This window comes from Macaca thibetana, chromosome 13 (genome assembly GCF_024542745.1).
Source record: "Macaca thibetana thibetana isolate TM-01 chromosome 13, ASM2454274v1, whole genome shotgun sequence".
NCBI classification, from domain to species: Eukaryota; Metazoa; Chordata; class Mammalia; order Primates; family Cercopithecidae; genus Macaca; species Macaca thibetana.
This window is the reverse complement of record NC_065590.1, coordinates 56,994,203-57,007,506: the sequence shown is the minus strand read 5'-3', so window position 1 is coordinate 57,007,506 and position 13,304 is coordinate 56,994,203. Positions and strand designations below refer to the sequence as shown.

The window sequence follows — 13,304 nt, the reverse complement described above, 5'->3', positions numbered from 1 at the left end:
TTAATAATTTAGAGGCTGGAACATGTAATATAATCTATGAATGATTTATCATTTTGGGTTAATGCTTACTGTGAGTACCCTCATAGATTTAGTGGATTATATTTAACAGTCCCTTTAACCTTAAGTTAACTGGGTAAGATTATTAAACAGCTGGTACGTCTAAAAATGTATAGAAATTATTATACAAGGTATGCCAATATTACTATCTACATTTTACTGTTTTAAAGTTGTTTTTAATTTAGTTTTACGGAAAATTTATTTTTTATGTTTATTAGTGTTACAATGAAGTACTACTTGGTTATGTTCAAATTATTTTTTTATTTGAAGTTTTAATCAATGTTTTTTACCTTTGTCGAGTAGCCATTCATCAACTACTCGACCAAGTCGATATGGAATTCGCTGTCTAGCAATCGCCAGGCGCTCGTTATCATTGTTTCCTTTAAAGTTTAAAGAGACATTTCATTGGTTAAAATCTGTAAGGTCAAAGGTTAAAAGTTAATACTTAAAGCTTGAGCTATACAGTTGCCACATGATTTTTTGAAATTTGGAATTTTAAAAAGTTCTACCTAGAACATTTCATGTTTCAGACTTGTCATTCATTCATTTATTTTATTTTAGCAAACAAAATTATTCCTATGTTAATTGAAAATTAGAAATCTGCATTTGAGCTAGGTTATTAAACTTATGTTATAGACAGACCCGAACAACCAATTTAAACAGCATATAATAGCTTTACAAAAAATGACCATTGACCTCAGGGTTTTGTCTTTTTGATGTTTCTTATTAACTAGTTAAACATGTTCAGGTGAAACAGGTTTAAGTTTTCAAAATACATTCAACCTCTTATTCCAGATTAATAATTTATGATCACCAAACTTAATACCATCTTTGGCACACTGAAGCATCTAAAATAGGCCTAGCATACTTTATTTCCTAGTCAGAAAACAGAAATTCTTATTCACCTCATTTAAGAAAACAACAAAGTCCAAATAGTTCTTGTGTATTTCATACAAATTGATTTATCAATCACTCGGACATCACAAGAGAATACATCTTGCATCATCCAGATATGTTATTACAGGAAAAGGCTTTGACAAAAGTGACTTTATTTGAGCGTCCTTGAGTTTCATTTAAAGCTTAACATGTTGAAGCAAATAACATTTGAAAAAAATAATTATATGTATGTTTGTATATAGTCAAATAACTGCTTTTTATTAAGTTATTCTTTAAAAGCATGACACCTTAAGGAACAAATACAAGCCACAAACAGTGGCCGCTATTCATAGATCTAACCTAAGTGAGAGCCCTGCTTCTTTGCATAAAAAATTATCTGCTAGAAACACTGTTTAAATTGACCTTGAATATTGCTGGCAAATAGATGAGTGTTTTCTTGATCTGTAAAGCACTTAGGAAGAATCTGAGATGCCATCTCAGTGCTGAATTCTGTATAATGCAAGAAGAGATTTTCTATTCCATTAGAATTAACTAACATGGAAATTTGAGCTAAGACATTTTGGCATTAGCTCAGATGAGGACTCAGGAGGTGAAAGAAATGTTGAACACTAGTACTATCTACATAAAAAGACTGGAGCATTTTGTTAGAGAAGATAAACAAATAAATTTACATTTTATTTCTCTGATTTAGAATAATTTATAAGTGCTTTCTTTTGCTACTCTTATAATACATTATACTTACCACAATAAACCCAGCATAATACTGATTACAAGCTTTTGGAGACACAGAAAAGAACTATCTTTTAGACCTCATCTGTTTGTCATCTGAATGTCTATATGACTGAATGTATTTCACACATTAATATTTAATTTAAAATGCAAATATCAAAGTCAAGGCAAATATAAAGTTTAATGAAAACATTAATATATATTTTATATTTATATTACATATATAAAATATGTAAAATAATATTTTATAATGTGAGAATACAGTTTTGTTAAACTAATGACTTTTTAAAAAGCACATGAATGGTACAAAATTCCAACCCTGTCTTCCATTTTTAAAAGTGTACACAATTTGTGTTCTCTTTTGTATGTTTGCATATATGCATATTTGGACATTTTTTTAAAAATGTAATACTAGTTACTTTAGGACAGTGTGATTATTGATCAATTACGTGGTTTTGGCTTATATGTGATTTTATATAATAAGCATGTTTGACACGTGTAATTTAAAAAGCAATCACAAAATATTTTTCAAAAACACATACCCTTTGCTCTATAGTCTTCTTTGTCACTCAACACTCATTCCAGCTCACACTAGTATAACACTTCTGACAACTTTATGATTAGGTGGTTCCTTATGATTTTCATGCTAGAGTCTTCCAATCATCAGGAATGACCCACATTCTCTCAGACACCATCCAAATCTAGGTTGCAAATCCCTCTTGCCCAAGTACGACTACAATCTATTGACAGACCTCTCTGCATCTTCTCTGCAATTAATCACACCCATTTTCCACATCTCAGTCAATATCGAATCACGCCACTTGTCTAGTATAAACCTTCTCATTTCTCTTAGGATAAAATCTCAGACCCTTAGTGAAGTTTGTAAGTACTTCCACGATCTGGTCCCTTCCTACCTCTCTGTCCCCTCTCACAGCCATCACTGCCTCACTCTGCTCTTTTTATCCTTATGAGACTTCTTTCAATTCTTCTACAGTTTTTCTTTCTTCTCTCTGGGACTTTGCACATACAGCTTTCTTTATGGGAAATACTCTCCCTTGCTCCCACCTCATCTCCATTTTTCATTCGCTAACCATTACTAATTAATGGAATCTTCTTGGCAGGAACATTGTTCCCCAGAAGGTATTCCCTGATGTCATCAGGTTAGATTAGGACACTTGACTATGTGTTTTGTAGCTCCTGAAACATGCCCTTTAGAAAGAAGCATTGAGCCTATGATTGCATACTTGATAGTTTGCCTTCAAACTCTGAATATCCTTCCATGAGGTCAAGTACTATGCTACTACGTGCAGTATTTATTATTTCTTCAGTGTTTACTTGCACAATACCTATCACATACACTCCTATGAAATATCTGTAGAATGAAGTAGTCAAGAAAATATCGTTTTTAGTTCTGGTGGCTTCTGTTGTATTATTAACACATTCTTACAACCCAACAACATTAAAAAGAAAAAGAAAGTAAATACTAGTGTCCAGAGAATAAACCATTTGTAGCTAAGCCTCCCTTTGCACTTTCCAAAGGAAACATCATATCCTTCACTTATAATTTTATTTTTCAATGAATTGTCACTGATTTGAACATCTCTACAATCAGTTCATTATTTGTTTAACAATAAATTCCCCGTGTCACAAAATTGGTAAACATAGTTATTATTAGTAAGGAAAGGATGGGGAAAAAAGTTCTAAATAAGACAGGTGGAGAAAAACCAGAGTTTTATAGATTTTTTAATGACTTTAAAAAAGATCACATAAACACATGAATACATTCACACATACATACATACAATTTGTCCTCAGACATTTGACTAGTATTAATAGAATAATTGTGTGATCGATACAGTATGACAGTATGATGTAAGTCAACAGAAGCTTTTGAAGATTCTTGCTGAGACTCAGCTAAAGCAAGAACATAAACACTGAATTCGCAATGATTAACAGAGGTCACCTAACAACAACAATAAAACAATGTAGAAAATACAGTAGGCAGTAGACACAAGTATGAAAATATGTGATAATATATAAGAAAGGTAGCCACACAAGGGGATCATATCTTCCTACTATCCCAGAATATCAGATGCCTACTAATTTAGTGAGCACTGTTTTAAACTGAAGAACTTTTTAATTACAGGACAGACTTTATTCTTGTATGGGTAATGAATGGAAAATCAGATGGTGCTTATTCAATTCAATATAGGCCTACTTTATTCTCTAAATTCTTTGTTCTCCTACTAGAATAAAAAACTAGTGACTTTTCTGTGGCAAAATTACATGTAGATACATTGTGACATGGTTTGGCTGTGTCTCCACCCAAATCTCATCTTGGATTACTGCTTGCATAATCCCTAAATGTGGCAGGAGGGACCCAGTGGGACATAATTGAATTATGGGGGTGGGTTTTTTCAATGCTGTTCTCATGAGAGTAAATAAGTCTCACGAGACCTGATGGTTTTATAAAAGGCAGTTCCCCTGCAGATGTTCTCTTGCCTGCCACCATGTAATACATGCCTTTGCTCCTCCTTCAACTTCCGCCACGATTGTGAGGCCTCCCAGCCATGTGGAATTGTGAGTCCACTCAACCTGCTTTTCTTTATAAATTACCCAGTCTTGGGTATTTCTTCACAGCAGTATGAAAATAGACTAATACAGTAAATTAGTACTGGTATAGTGGAGTACTGCTATTAAGATACCTGAAAATGTGGGAGTGACTTTGGAACTGGGTAACAGGCAGAGAATGTAACACTTTGGAGGGCTCAGACAAAGACAGGAAGATGTGGGATAATTTGGAGCTTCCTAGAGACATGTTGAATGATTTTGACCACAAAGTCTAGCCTGAGGTGGTCTCAGATGGAGATGAGGAACTTATTGGGATGTGGAGCAAAGGAAACTATTGCTACATTTTAACAAAGAGACTGGCAGCATTTTGTCCCTGCGTTAGAGATCTGTGGAACTTTGAACGTGAAAGATGATTTAGAGTATCTGGTGAAAGAAACTTCTAAGCAGCAAAGTGTTCAAGATTTGACTTGTGTGCTCTTAAAAGCATTTAGTTTTACTCATTTATAAAGATATGGTTTGGAACTGGAACTTAAGTTTAAAATGGAAGCAGAGCATAAAAGTTCAGAAAATTTTCAGCCTGACAATGCAATAGAAAAGAAAAACGCTTGTCTGAGGAGAAACTCAAGCCAGCTGAAGAAATTTGCATAGGTAATGAGGACCCATAGGTTAATTGCCAAGACAATGAGGAAAATGTCTCCACAACATGTCAGTGATCTTTACAACAGCACTTCCCATCACAAATCTGGAGGCCTAGGAGGAAAAAATGTTTTTGTGGGCTGAGCCCAGGGCCTTGCTGTTTGCGCAGTCTCGGGACTCAGTGTCTTGCATCCTAGCGGTGGCTAAAAGGGCCAATGTACAGCTCAGGTCGTTGCTTCAGAGGGTGCAAGCCCCAAGCCTTGGTGGCTTATGTGTAATGTTGAGCCTGTGGGTGCACAGAAGTCAAGTACTGAGGTTTGGAAACCTCTACTTAGATTTCAGAGGATGTATGAAAACGCCCAAATGTCTAGGCAGAAGTGTGCTGCAGGGAGAGAGCCCTCATAGAGAACCTCTGCTAGGGCAGTGCAGAAAGAAAATGTGGGTGGGAGTCCCCACACAGAGTCTCCATTGGGGTACTACCTAGTGGATCTGTGAGAAGAGGACCACTGTCCTCCAGATCCCAGAATGGTAAATCCACTGACAGTTTGCACCATGCACCTGGTAAAGCCACAGACACCTAACATCAGCCCATGAAAACAGCCAGGAGTGGGGGCTGTACCCTGCAAAGCCACAGAGACAGAGCAGCCCAAGACCATGGGAACCTACCTATTGTATCAGCTTGACCTGAATGTAAAACATGGAGTCAAAGGAGATCATTTTGGAGCTTTAAGATTTGTCTGCCCCACTGGATTTCGGATCTGCATGGGGCCTGCAGATCCTTCATTTTGGCCAAATTCTCCCATTTGGAACAGGTATATTTACCCAATGCCTGTACCCCCACTGAATCTAGGAAGTAACCAACTTGCTTTTGATTTTATAGGCTCATAGGCAGAAAGGACTTGCCTTGTCTCAGATGAGACTTTGGACTGTGGATTTTTGAGTTAATGCTGAAATGAGTTAAAACTTTGGGGAACTGCTGGGAAGGCATAATTGATTTTAAAATGTGAGGGCATGAGATTTGGGAGGGGCTGGGTGGGGGGAATTATATGGTTTGGCTGTGTCCCCACCCAAATCTCATCTTGAATTCTAGCTCCCATAATCCCCATGTGTCATGAGAGACACCCAGTGGGAGAATTGAATCATGGGGCCAAGTTTTTCTCATGTTGTTCTCATGATAGTGAATAAGTCTCTTGAGACCTGATGGTTTTATAAAAGCAGTTCCCCTGCACATGCTTTCTTGCCTGCCACCATGTAAGATGTGCCTTTTCTCCTCCTTTGTCTTTCTGACATGAATGTGAGGCCTCCCTGGCCATGTGTAACTGTGATTCCATCAAACCTCTTTTTCTTTATAAATCACCCAGTCTCCGGTATTTCTTCATAGCAGTATGAAAATGGAAACATTGTTTACCAAATGAAGACACATCTAAATAAAGTACAGTGACAATGTCTTTTTAATAGATGACTCCCCAAATCCTTCCACTATTAGGTATAAAATAGTTCAGAATGTTTAGATTCTCCAGGACTAGGCCTATATTTTTCCTTTACTTCATGATTTTCATAAAAATGTTGCATACTAAAAGTGGTAATGGAAGTATATTATTTTAAATAATTTCTCAAGATGTATTTCTTTACAAATTCATGGTATTTACTTGTAAAATATCGTTCAGTAGCTTTGCATGATTTTGTTGATTATATCTAATACCGTACACAGTTCAATATACATCTAGAGCTTACATGCAATATAAAGGATATAAACCATTTGAGGAAAGGTCAAAGGCAAAAATAATTTCCAATGACCTTTTATTTTCTTTGGAAAGCTTCAGAATCTACTATCAAATATGCTGGGATGTAGAAGCATTACATAGAGAGTTTGTGAATGGTCATTGTAAGTGGGCTTAAGCTGATAGGTGAGATGAAAAACAAGTGGAATGTCCCTGAAAATTCAAATCAAAATAAAGTTGAATCTTTCGAAGAAGACATTTTACCTTCAAGTATTCTAAGACAGAGGTAAGGATAAAGCAATAATGACCCACTTTTCAAGGATCTATACATTCTGTGTTATAAAAAGGGTCCAAAAGGAATTTCACCTTTTTCTAAAAGCATAGAGCTCTACTATAGCAACATGCTGGGCAAATAGGCTTGATTTATAAAAGCAGAGCTTCTCATTGAATAGTTAAAAGATAACAATTTAGTTTCACACTTTTCCCATGATAAAAGCAGGAGAGGATTTTCCTTTGATTTCTTTCCTTTTTCCTCCAGTTAATTTTGTGTGGTTTGATCTGTTGGTACCTCCACTGAAAATGTCAGTGACAACATACGTGCCTCTGCTGAAGTAATTTTCAAGCAATGAAACTGCATGTAAAATTTGGTTTTATTTTCCTTTCAATTTAAGAAAGAATTAACTATTTTTGACAGGAGGAAAGACTCCCTTCCCCCCAATCCCTGTAGTAATGCCATTGCAACAAGGTACAATCTCTAATTGGAGTGACCACTTTGTAAGGTACTAAATGTCATTAATACTTAAAACAAGTTTCCTGGGGTGAAGAATTCAAAGGAAAATCTGATGGCTTATTTGGAATGTGAACCCTCATTTGATTAAATCCCAGATAATTTTATTTGCCTATTTGTCTAGACCAAATATTTGTATCTCCCAAAATTGATCTATCGAAAACTAATTCCAAATATGATAGTATCAGGAGGTGAAACCTTTGGGAGCTGATTTGGTCATGAGGACAGAGCTCTCATGAATAGGATTAGTGCCCTTATAAATGAGGCTCCAGAAAACTCCCTTCCCTCATTCTGTGATATGAGGATACAATGAAAAGATGGTCACCTGTGAACAATGAAGCAAGCCCTCACTAGAAATGGAATCTTGTACTTGCTAGTCTTCCCAATCGAAAGAAATAAACTTTTATTGTTTTTAAGCCACTCAGTTAATAATATTTTATTATAATTACCCAAATGGACAAAAACACTGTGTAACAATATTTTGTCACATTTTAGTCCATTTATTCTATATGAACAAGCAGACTTTCGGGAAATGAGAGTAATTTCAAAGAATCAAGGTAAGCAGCACAAAGCAATAAAACTCAAATCCTTGACTTGCAGTTAAATTTCATGGTGTGACTCTGAGAACAAAGGTAAATAAAATTTTCATCATATTTTTATAACTATTGGTCAGTAGAGACAAGGTATATGAACATCACTGATGTATAGTTTTTCTCCTTTCATTTTAGATCTTCACCATTGTTGTGTAATTTCTCCTCAGAAATGAAAGTGTCAGTGTTTGATATGACATATTAATATCTTTGGGGAAAAAAATAAAGAAAAACAATGCTATGAACCAAACATTTGTGCAAAATAATATGAAAATAAAAATAACAAGAACAAAAAGATACTTGCTTCTTTGGAAGGTTTCTTATTTCTTGAATTTTTAACATTGGGAAAGGAAACACAAAAGGATTCTGAAAGTCATCTATACCTCAAGAGAAGATTAGTAACCTGTGTATAGAATGATTTTTAAATGAGAACATGACATTTGGATATATCTAGGCCCAGAAGGCAAAGTAATAGCTTTGTAAACATACTCTGATTTTTTTTTTTTTTTTTTTTTTTTTTTTTTTTTTTTTTTTTGTTGAGACAGAGTCTTGCTTTGTCGCCCAGCCTGGAGTGCAGTGGCCGGATCTCAGCTCACTGCAAGCTCCGCCTCCCAGGTTCACGCCATTCTCCTGCCTCAGCCTCCTGAGTAGCTGGGACTACAGGCGCCCGCCACCTTGCCCGGCTAGGTTTTTGTATTTTTTAGTAGAGACGGGGTTTCACCGTGTTAGCCACGATGGTCTCGATCTCCTGACCTTGTGATCCGCCCGTCTCGGCCTCCCAAAGTGCTGGGATTACAGGCTTGAGCCACCGCGCCCGGCACATACTCTGATTTTAAGTGCAGCATAATCACGTAATTTTCAACTAAATGCAATGTGTATTGTTGTCATATAGACCATACAAATGCCATAATGCCTAACTTAGCTGATAATGTTCCAAATAAATAGATTTTGAACATCATTGGCACCTTTTGAGAAACAAACTTTTGAAAAATATAGCTACTCTAATAAAACATTTATCTTATATATTACTTGGTTTCTTATGTCATTAAAATGTGTACATAACAAATACACATATCTAATTGGCTCCAGTCTACTCCAGTTTCATCTTGAACCACTTATCTCTGACTCTTTAAATTAGTCACTTTGTAATTTTTTCAATTCCTTTAGTTAAGCCAATCCACTTCAAACCCGACATTCTCCTTTGCATTGCAAATTTCTTGCATCCCTGTGTACTCAACATCTCTGCCCATCTCAACACACACACACACATACACACACACACACACACACACATACATCTGAGGCTGGCTAAATTTTTTTCTTTTTTAACTATCAGCTTGTAGATTTCTCAAGGAAGCATTCCCTGTGTCCCCTACTGCTCCACCAAATTATTCTAATTAATGAATTCTTCCACTATGCATTCTTACAATACTTGGTAGCAATATCTATAATCATGATCAAATAAGTTCATGTAATTGATTCTAGATTCTAGATTCCTTGTGAGCAGGAGCCATGTCTGTCTTGTTCAATGCTGTATGCCTTATCAATAACACAATGGTGAGCCCATGGTAATTCCTTGATAAGTAATTTCTAAATGAAAACTGAACCCACATAGTTATGCAAAAAGTACCACTTGAGGTAATTTTTTGCATAATGATATAGTGGTATTTCTTGTTCAAGATTCATAAGGCAGTGAGATTGCTAGTATCCACTAATATATATATATATATATATTCACAAACACTATTGGGTTGTGAGAGGAATAGAATTTTGCAAAATGTGATAGTAAATTTTGCTTGGACATCAAATTTCCTTTTTTCTTCTTGACCATTTAGTGTCCACTAATTATATATGTGTGTGTGTCTATTTAGTTTATTCAGTTTGCTAGACACTAAACTAAATAGAGATAAAATATGTGTCTCTCGGTATATAATATATATAGTTACTGACTAATTATATATAAAAACTGAATCAGTAATTCTGCTTATCTTTCATCAATTTTGAATTTGCCATTGTAGTACACAATAGGACAAATCTTTTAAATCTTATTTTTATGCGTAAATACAAGTCAATGATTTATAGTCTGAGGTGAGCTCTACTGTGGTGCATACACATTAGGAGAAAAATTAATACCACGTGGGATCTTTTTTTTTTTTCTAATTGTGTAGAGACCTGATCATGCCAATCTTTGATTTGGTCAGGGGGAAATTTCTGCAAGGGCTTCAATTCTCTAACGACTGTGTATAAGAAACACAGTCTTGGACTTGATGAACCTTCAAAATATGTATCATCTCCAAGACTATATTTTCTAGATGAATTCTTTCAAATAAATCGAAATGTTGATACTCTGGTTTCTCTTCGCATCATATTAATATTTTACTAAATTGAATCTTTTACTAAATTGAAATGTTAACCCTCCAAGGAACATTTACTTCCAAAGTTCATCAATAAATACATCAATGCCTTGTAAAGAGAGCAACTTTCATTTAACCAAGGCAAAAATGATACAAAGTTGAAGCTTATAAAATCAGGTAGCAGAAGTTATGGATCTTCTAGCCTTTGTAACATGAGGGCAGAGGGCTTCTAGAGTTTGCCTGATTCATGGCTGATAAAGAGCAGTGAGGGGCTTGGATTGTCTTCCGGACTTTTAAGACCTCACTGAATGATGAACACACACTACCAGAAACTAAGGATGGTTTTTGTCAGACAACAGGACCAGACCAGCCAGTAAGGCTACAATTAAGTTTCATGCATGCTGGGAAATCCATTTTTTCAGTATGAAAGTGGTCTGTAGATAAAGTAAAGAAAACAAAGGCCCACCAGAAAATAGGAAAATAATGTATTGAGGAGCTTTATGTTTTATGCATTGTGTTACTTGCTTATATAGGTTATCTTATTTGATCCTGGTATTGATCCCAGACCCTAAGTACCTCTTATTTTACTGATGGAAAATCAGGCTCAAAGAGATGACATAAAACTAATGCTGCATCATACATCATAGAAAGAGGAATCATTTGAACCCAGATATAGCTGACTCGAAAGCTGTTTCATGGAATAGTTATAAAGTAATATCTCTTAATACCCTGAGCCATAAGGGACAACATCTTCTCTTTAATCCTTACAACACTCTTTTGTATAATGGAAGATGTCATTAAGGCTTGTCTACAAAGTTTCTGTCTTCTAGAGTCTGGGGTGAGATTGCCCTTATGGACACATGAAATCAGTAATCTTCCCCAAATTCTCAAGGATTTATCAGGAGGATAATTTTATCATCTCCATTTTATAGATTAAGACAGTGAAACAGAGGTAATTAAAGTGATCAAAGACCTATAACAGTGGAGATTCCAGTGAGAAGCAGTATTTTGGTTTTTTTTTTCCTTTTATAATGATGCCCTGTATGCATAGCCATTGGAGACATAAAATATTCCAGACATTCCTTGTCTTTACCCCTAACCTATAAGAAAAGCCACAAGCATAATAATCCACCAACTTCAGTGCTTTTTGGATTTTGAACCTCTCCAGAAACACATTGGAAATGGAGAGAGGATCCTAGTTGTGACACCAAAGACCACTGTACTTCATTGACTTGTAAGACAAAAAGAATATTGCAAAATGTTACAGTAAATTTTACTTGGACATCACATTTCCTCTTTTCCTTCTTGCCTATTTCTTATCTCTGCATTTCCTTTTACACATCTCCAGAAACCCAGTGCTTTCACGCCACCTGTCAATAACTCAAGGTGTATATTTACATCTGCGGTTCCTACATATATCTTATGTTCCAAAAATACTTCACCTTCATTCTTCTCTAGTGCCAATAATTAAACCCTGGTTTCTTTAGTATAGCTTGGCTAGATGTTAGAAAAGCAATCGGATTCAATAAAGTCAATACATAAGCATTGACCATGTACTCTGAAATTATTGTGCTCTGAAAGGCATTCATCAATACCTCACATGGATTCTGTTGACGGAGAGCTTACACTTTGTCTAGGGAGTCAAGGGGCCAAATGAAGAAAGTTAAAAAATAAAAGATTTAAGTAAAAGTTCAAGATAATAGATAATGAGCTATAAGTATGCAATTAACCACCATGTGAAATATTTTAGTTCCCATAGAAGTTCAGATAGAACAATGGATTAGAACAAAGAAGGTGTGATGGAACACAAACGATTGCACGTAGATACAATCAAAATTTCATTGAAATAATAATGAGGTAAAAATTTGTCATGATGTAAATATTAATCCTCAGAAGGTTGACAATTGATCATTATCTTAAACTTCATAATGCTATTCACCCCACATCTATTTTTAAATAAATAGACTTTCCAATAAAACATATTTAGTCTCAAAATATAATTACAAGTATAACCAATAATGGTAAAATATTTATGTCATGAGACATGAAAAAAAAGAAAAAACTGATAAAACTACGAAGTAAAATGCACTGAAAATCGGCAAGAATTTGAAGGCAATGTGTAAAAGTGGAATATTTGTGTTAGGATGGAGAAATTAATGGTGATCTTTTTTCAAACTTCAATTTTATATTATTGATACTACATTTATGCACATTTCAACTTTGTTCCCACTGCTTCCTTAAACACATATACACACACTCATTTTCTCTAAATTAAATGCAATATATTAATGTAATGCTACAGGAAGAGGGGGTGGTGCAACTCAAGAGTTCTGTCAGTCATTCTCACAGCTAGAAAGCACGCACAGCTCAAGTAGGGTGATGCGCTGTTCGTGACTAATGCTTCAGATGACATCCCAGCTCCTTATGTGAAACAGCAGGCTTTTATATCCAGTTAAACAATATCTTCATGTGAGAGTGCTGTGATGTTGGGCGTAGAAGGCCGCAGGCTGTCTACTACAGAGTTCGATGGTGCTTTGGGGAAGAAATTGGAAGCTTAGTGCATGTCTAACTAGCTTAAGTAATTTCTCCCTTTACATCCCTCTCTTACGTGGATTTACATTAAGATATCTAGTGTTTCTTTATACAAAGGTTTGTAGAAGCACTTGTTCCCACTAGCTACTTACACTCAAAATTTTTGGTTTGGATATTGTTTCATCAGATTAGTTTGAAATAAAGGTACCCTTGTGAATTTTGGATCTCATTGCCTGTGTGGATTGAACAGTGATTTAAATTTTCTTCCCTAAACCTTTAAATGCTGTTTGTTTCCCACTGCAAAGGGACTGGAGTATCATATCAAAAACCAGCAGCAAGAAATGAAAAGCAGCAGGGACAAGCAGATAACAAAATACAGAACCTACTCTGATAAATTAAAGGTCATGCTCTGTTATCATGCATACTAAAG

General features: G+C 35.4%; 1 protein-coding gene across 26 annotated transcripts in view; it reads right to left on the bottom strand.

Annotated features, from left to right (window-relative positions):
• The window catches only part of NRXN1 (neurexin 1), a 1,134,455-nt gene that overhangs the window by 141,428 nt on the left and 979,723 nt on the right, over window positions 1-13,304 (bottom strand). For 15 of the 26 annotated variants that reach the window (XM_050753719.1, XM_050753720.1, XM_050753724.1 and 12 more), the window contains one exon: window positions 348-437. The exons of the other annotated variants lie outside the window; for them this stretch is intronic. In XM_050753719.1, the coding sequence (XP_050609676.1) occupies window positions 348-437 (90 nt within the window). The remainder of the gene's footprint in view (window positions 1-347; window positions 438-13,304) is intronic. 26 annotated transcript variants of the gene reach the window in all.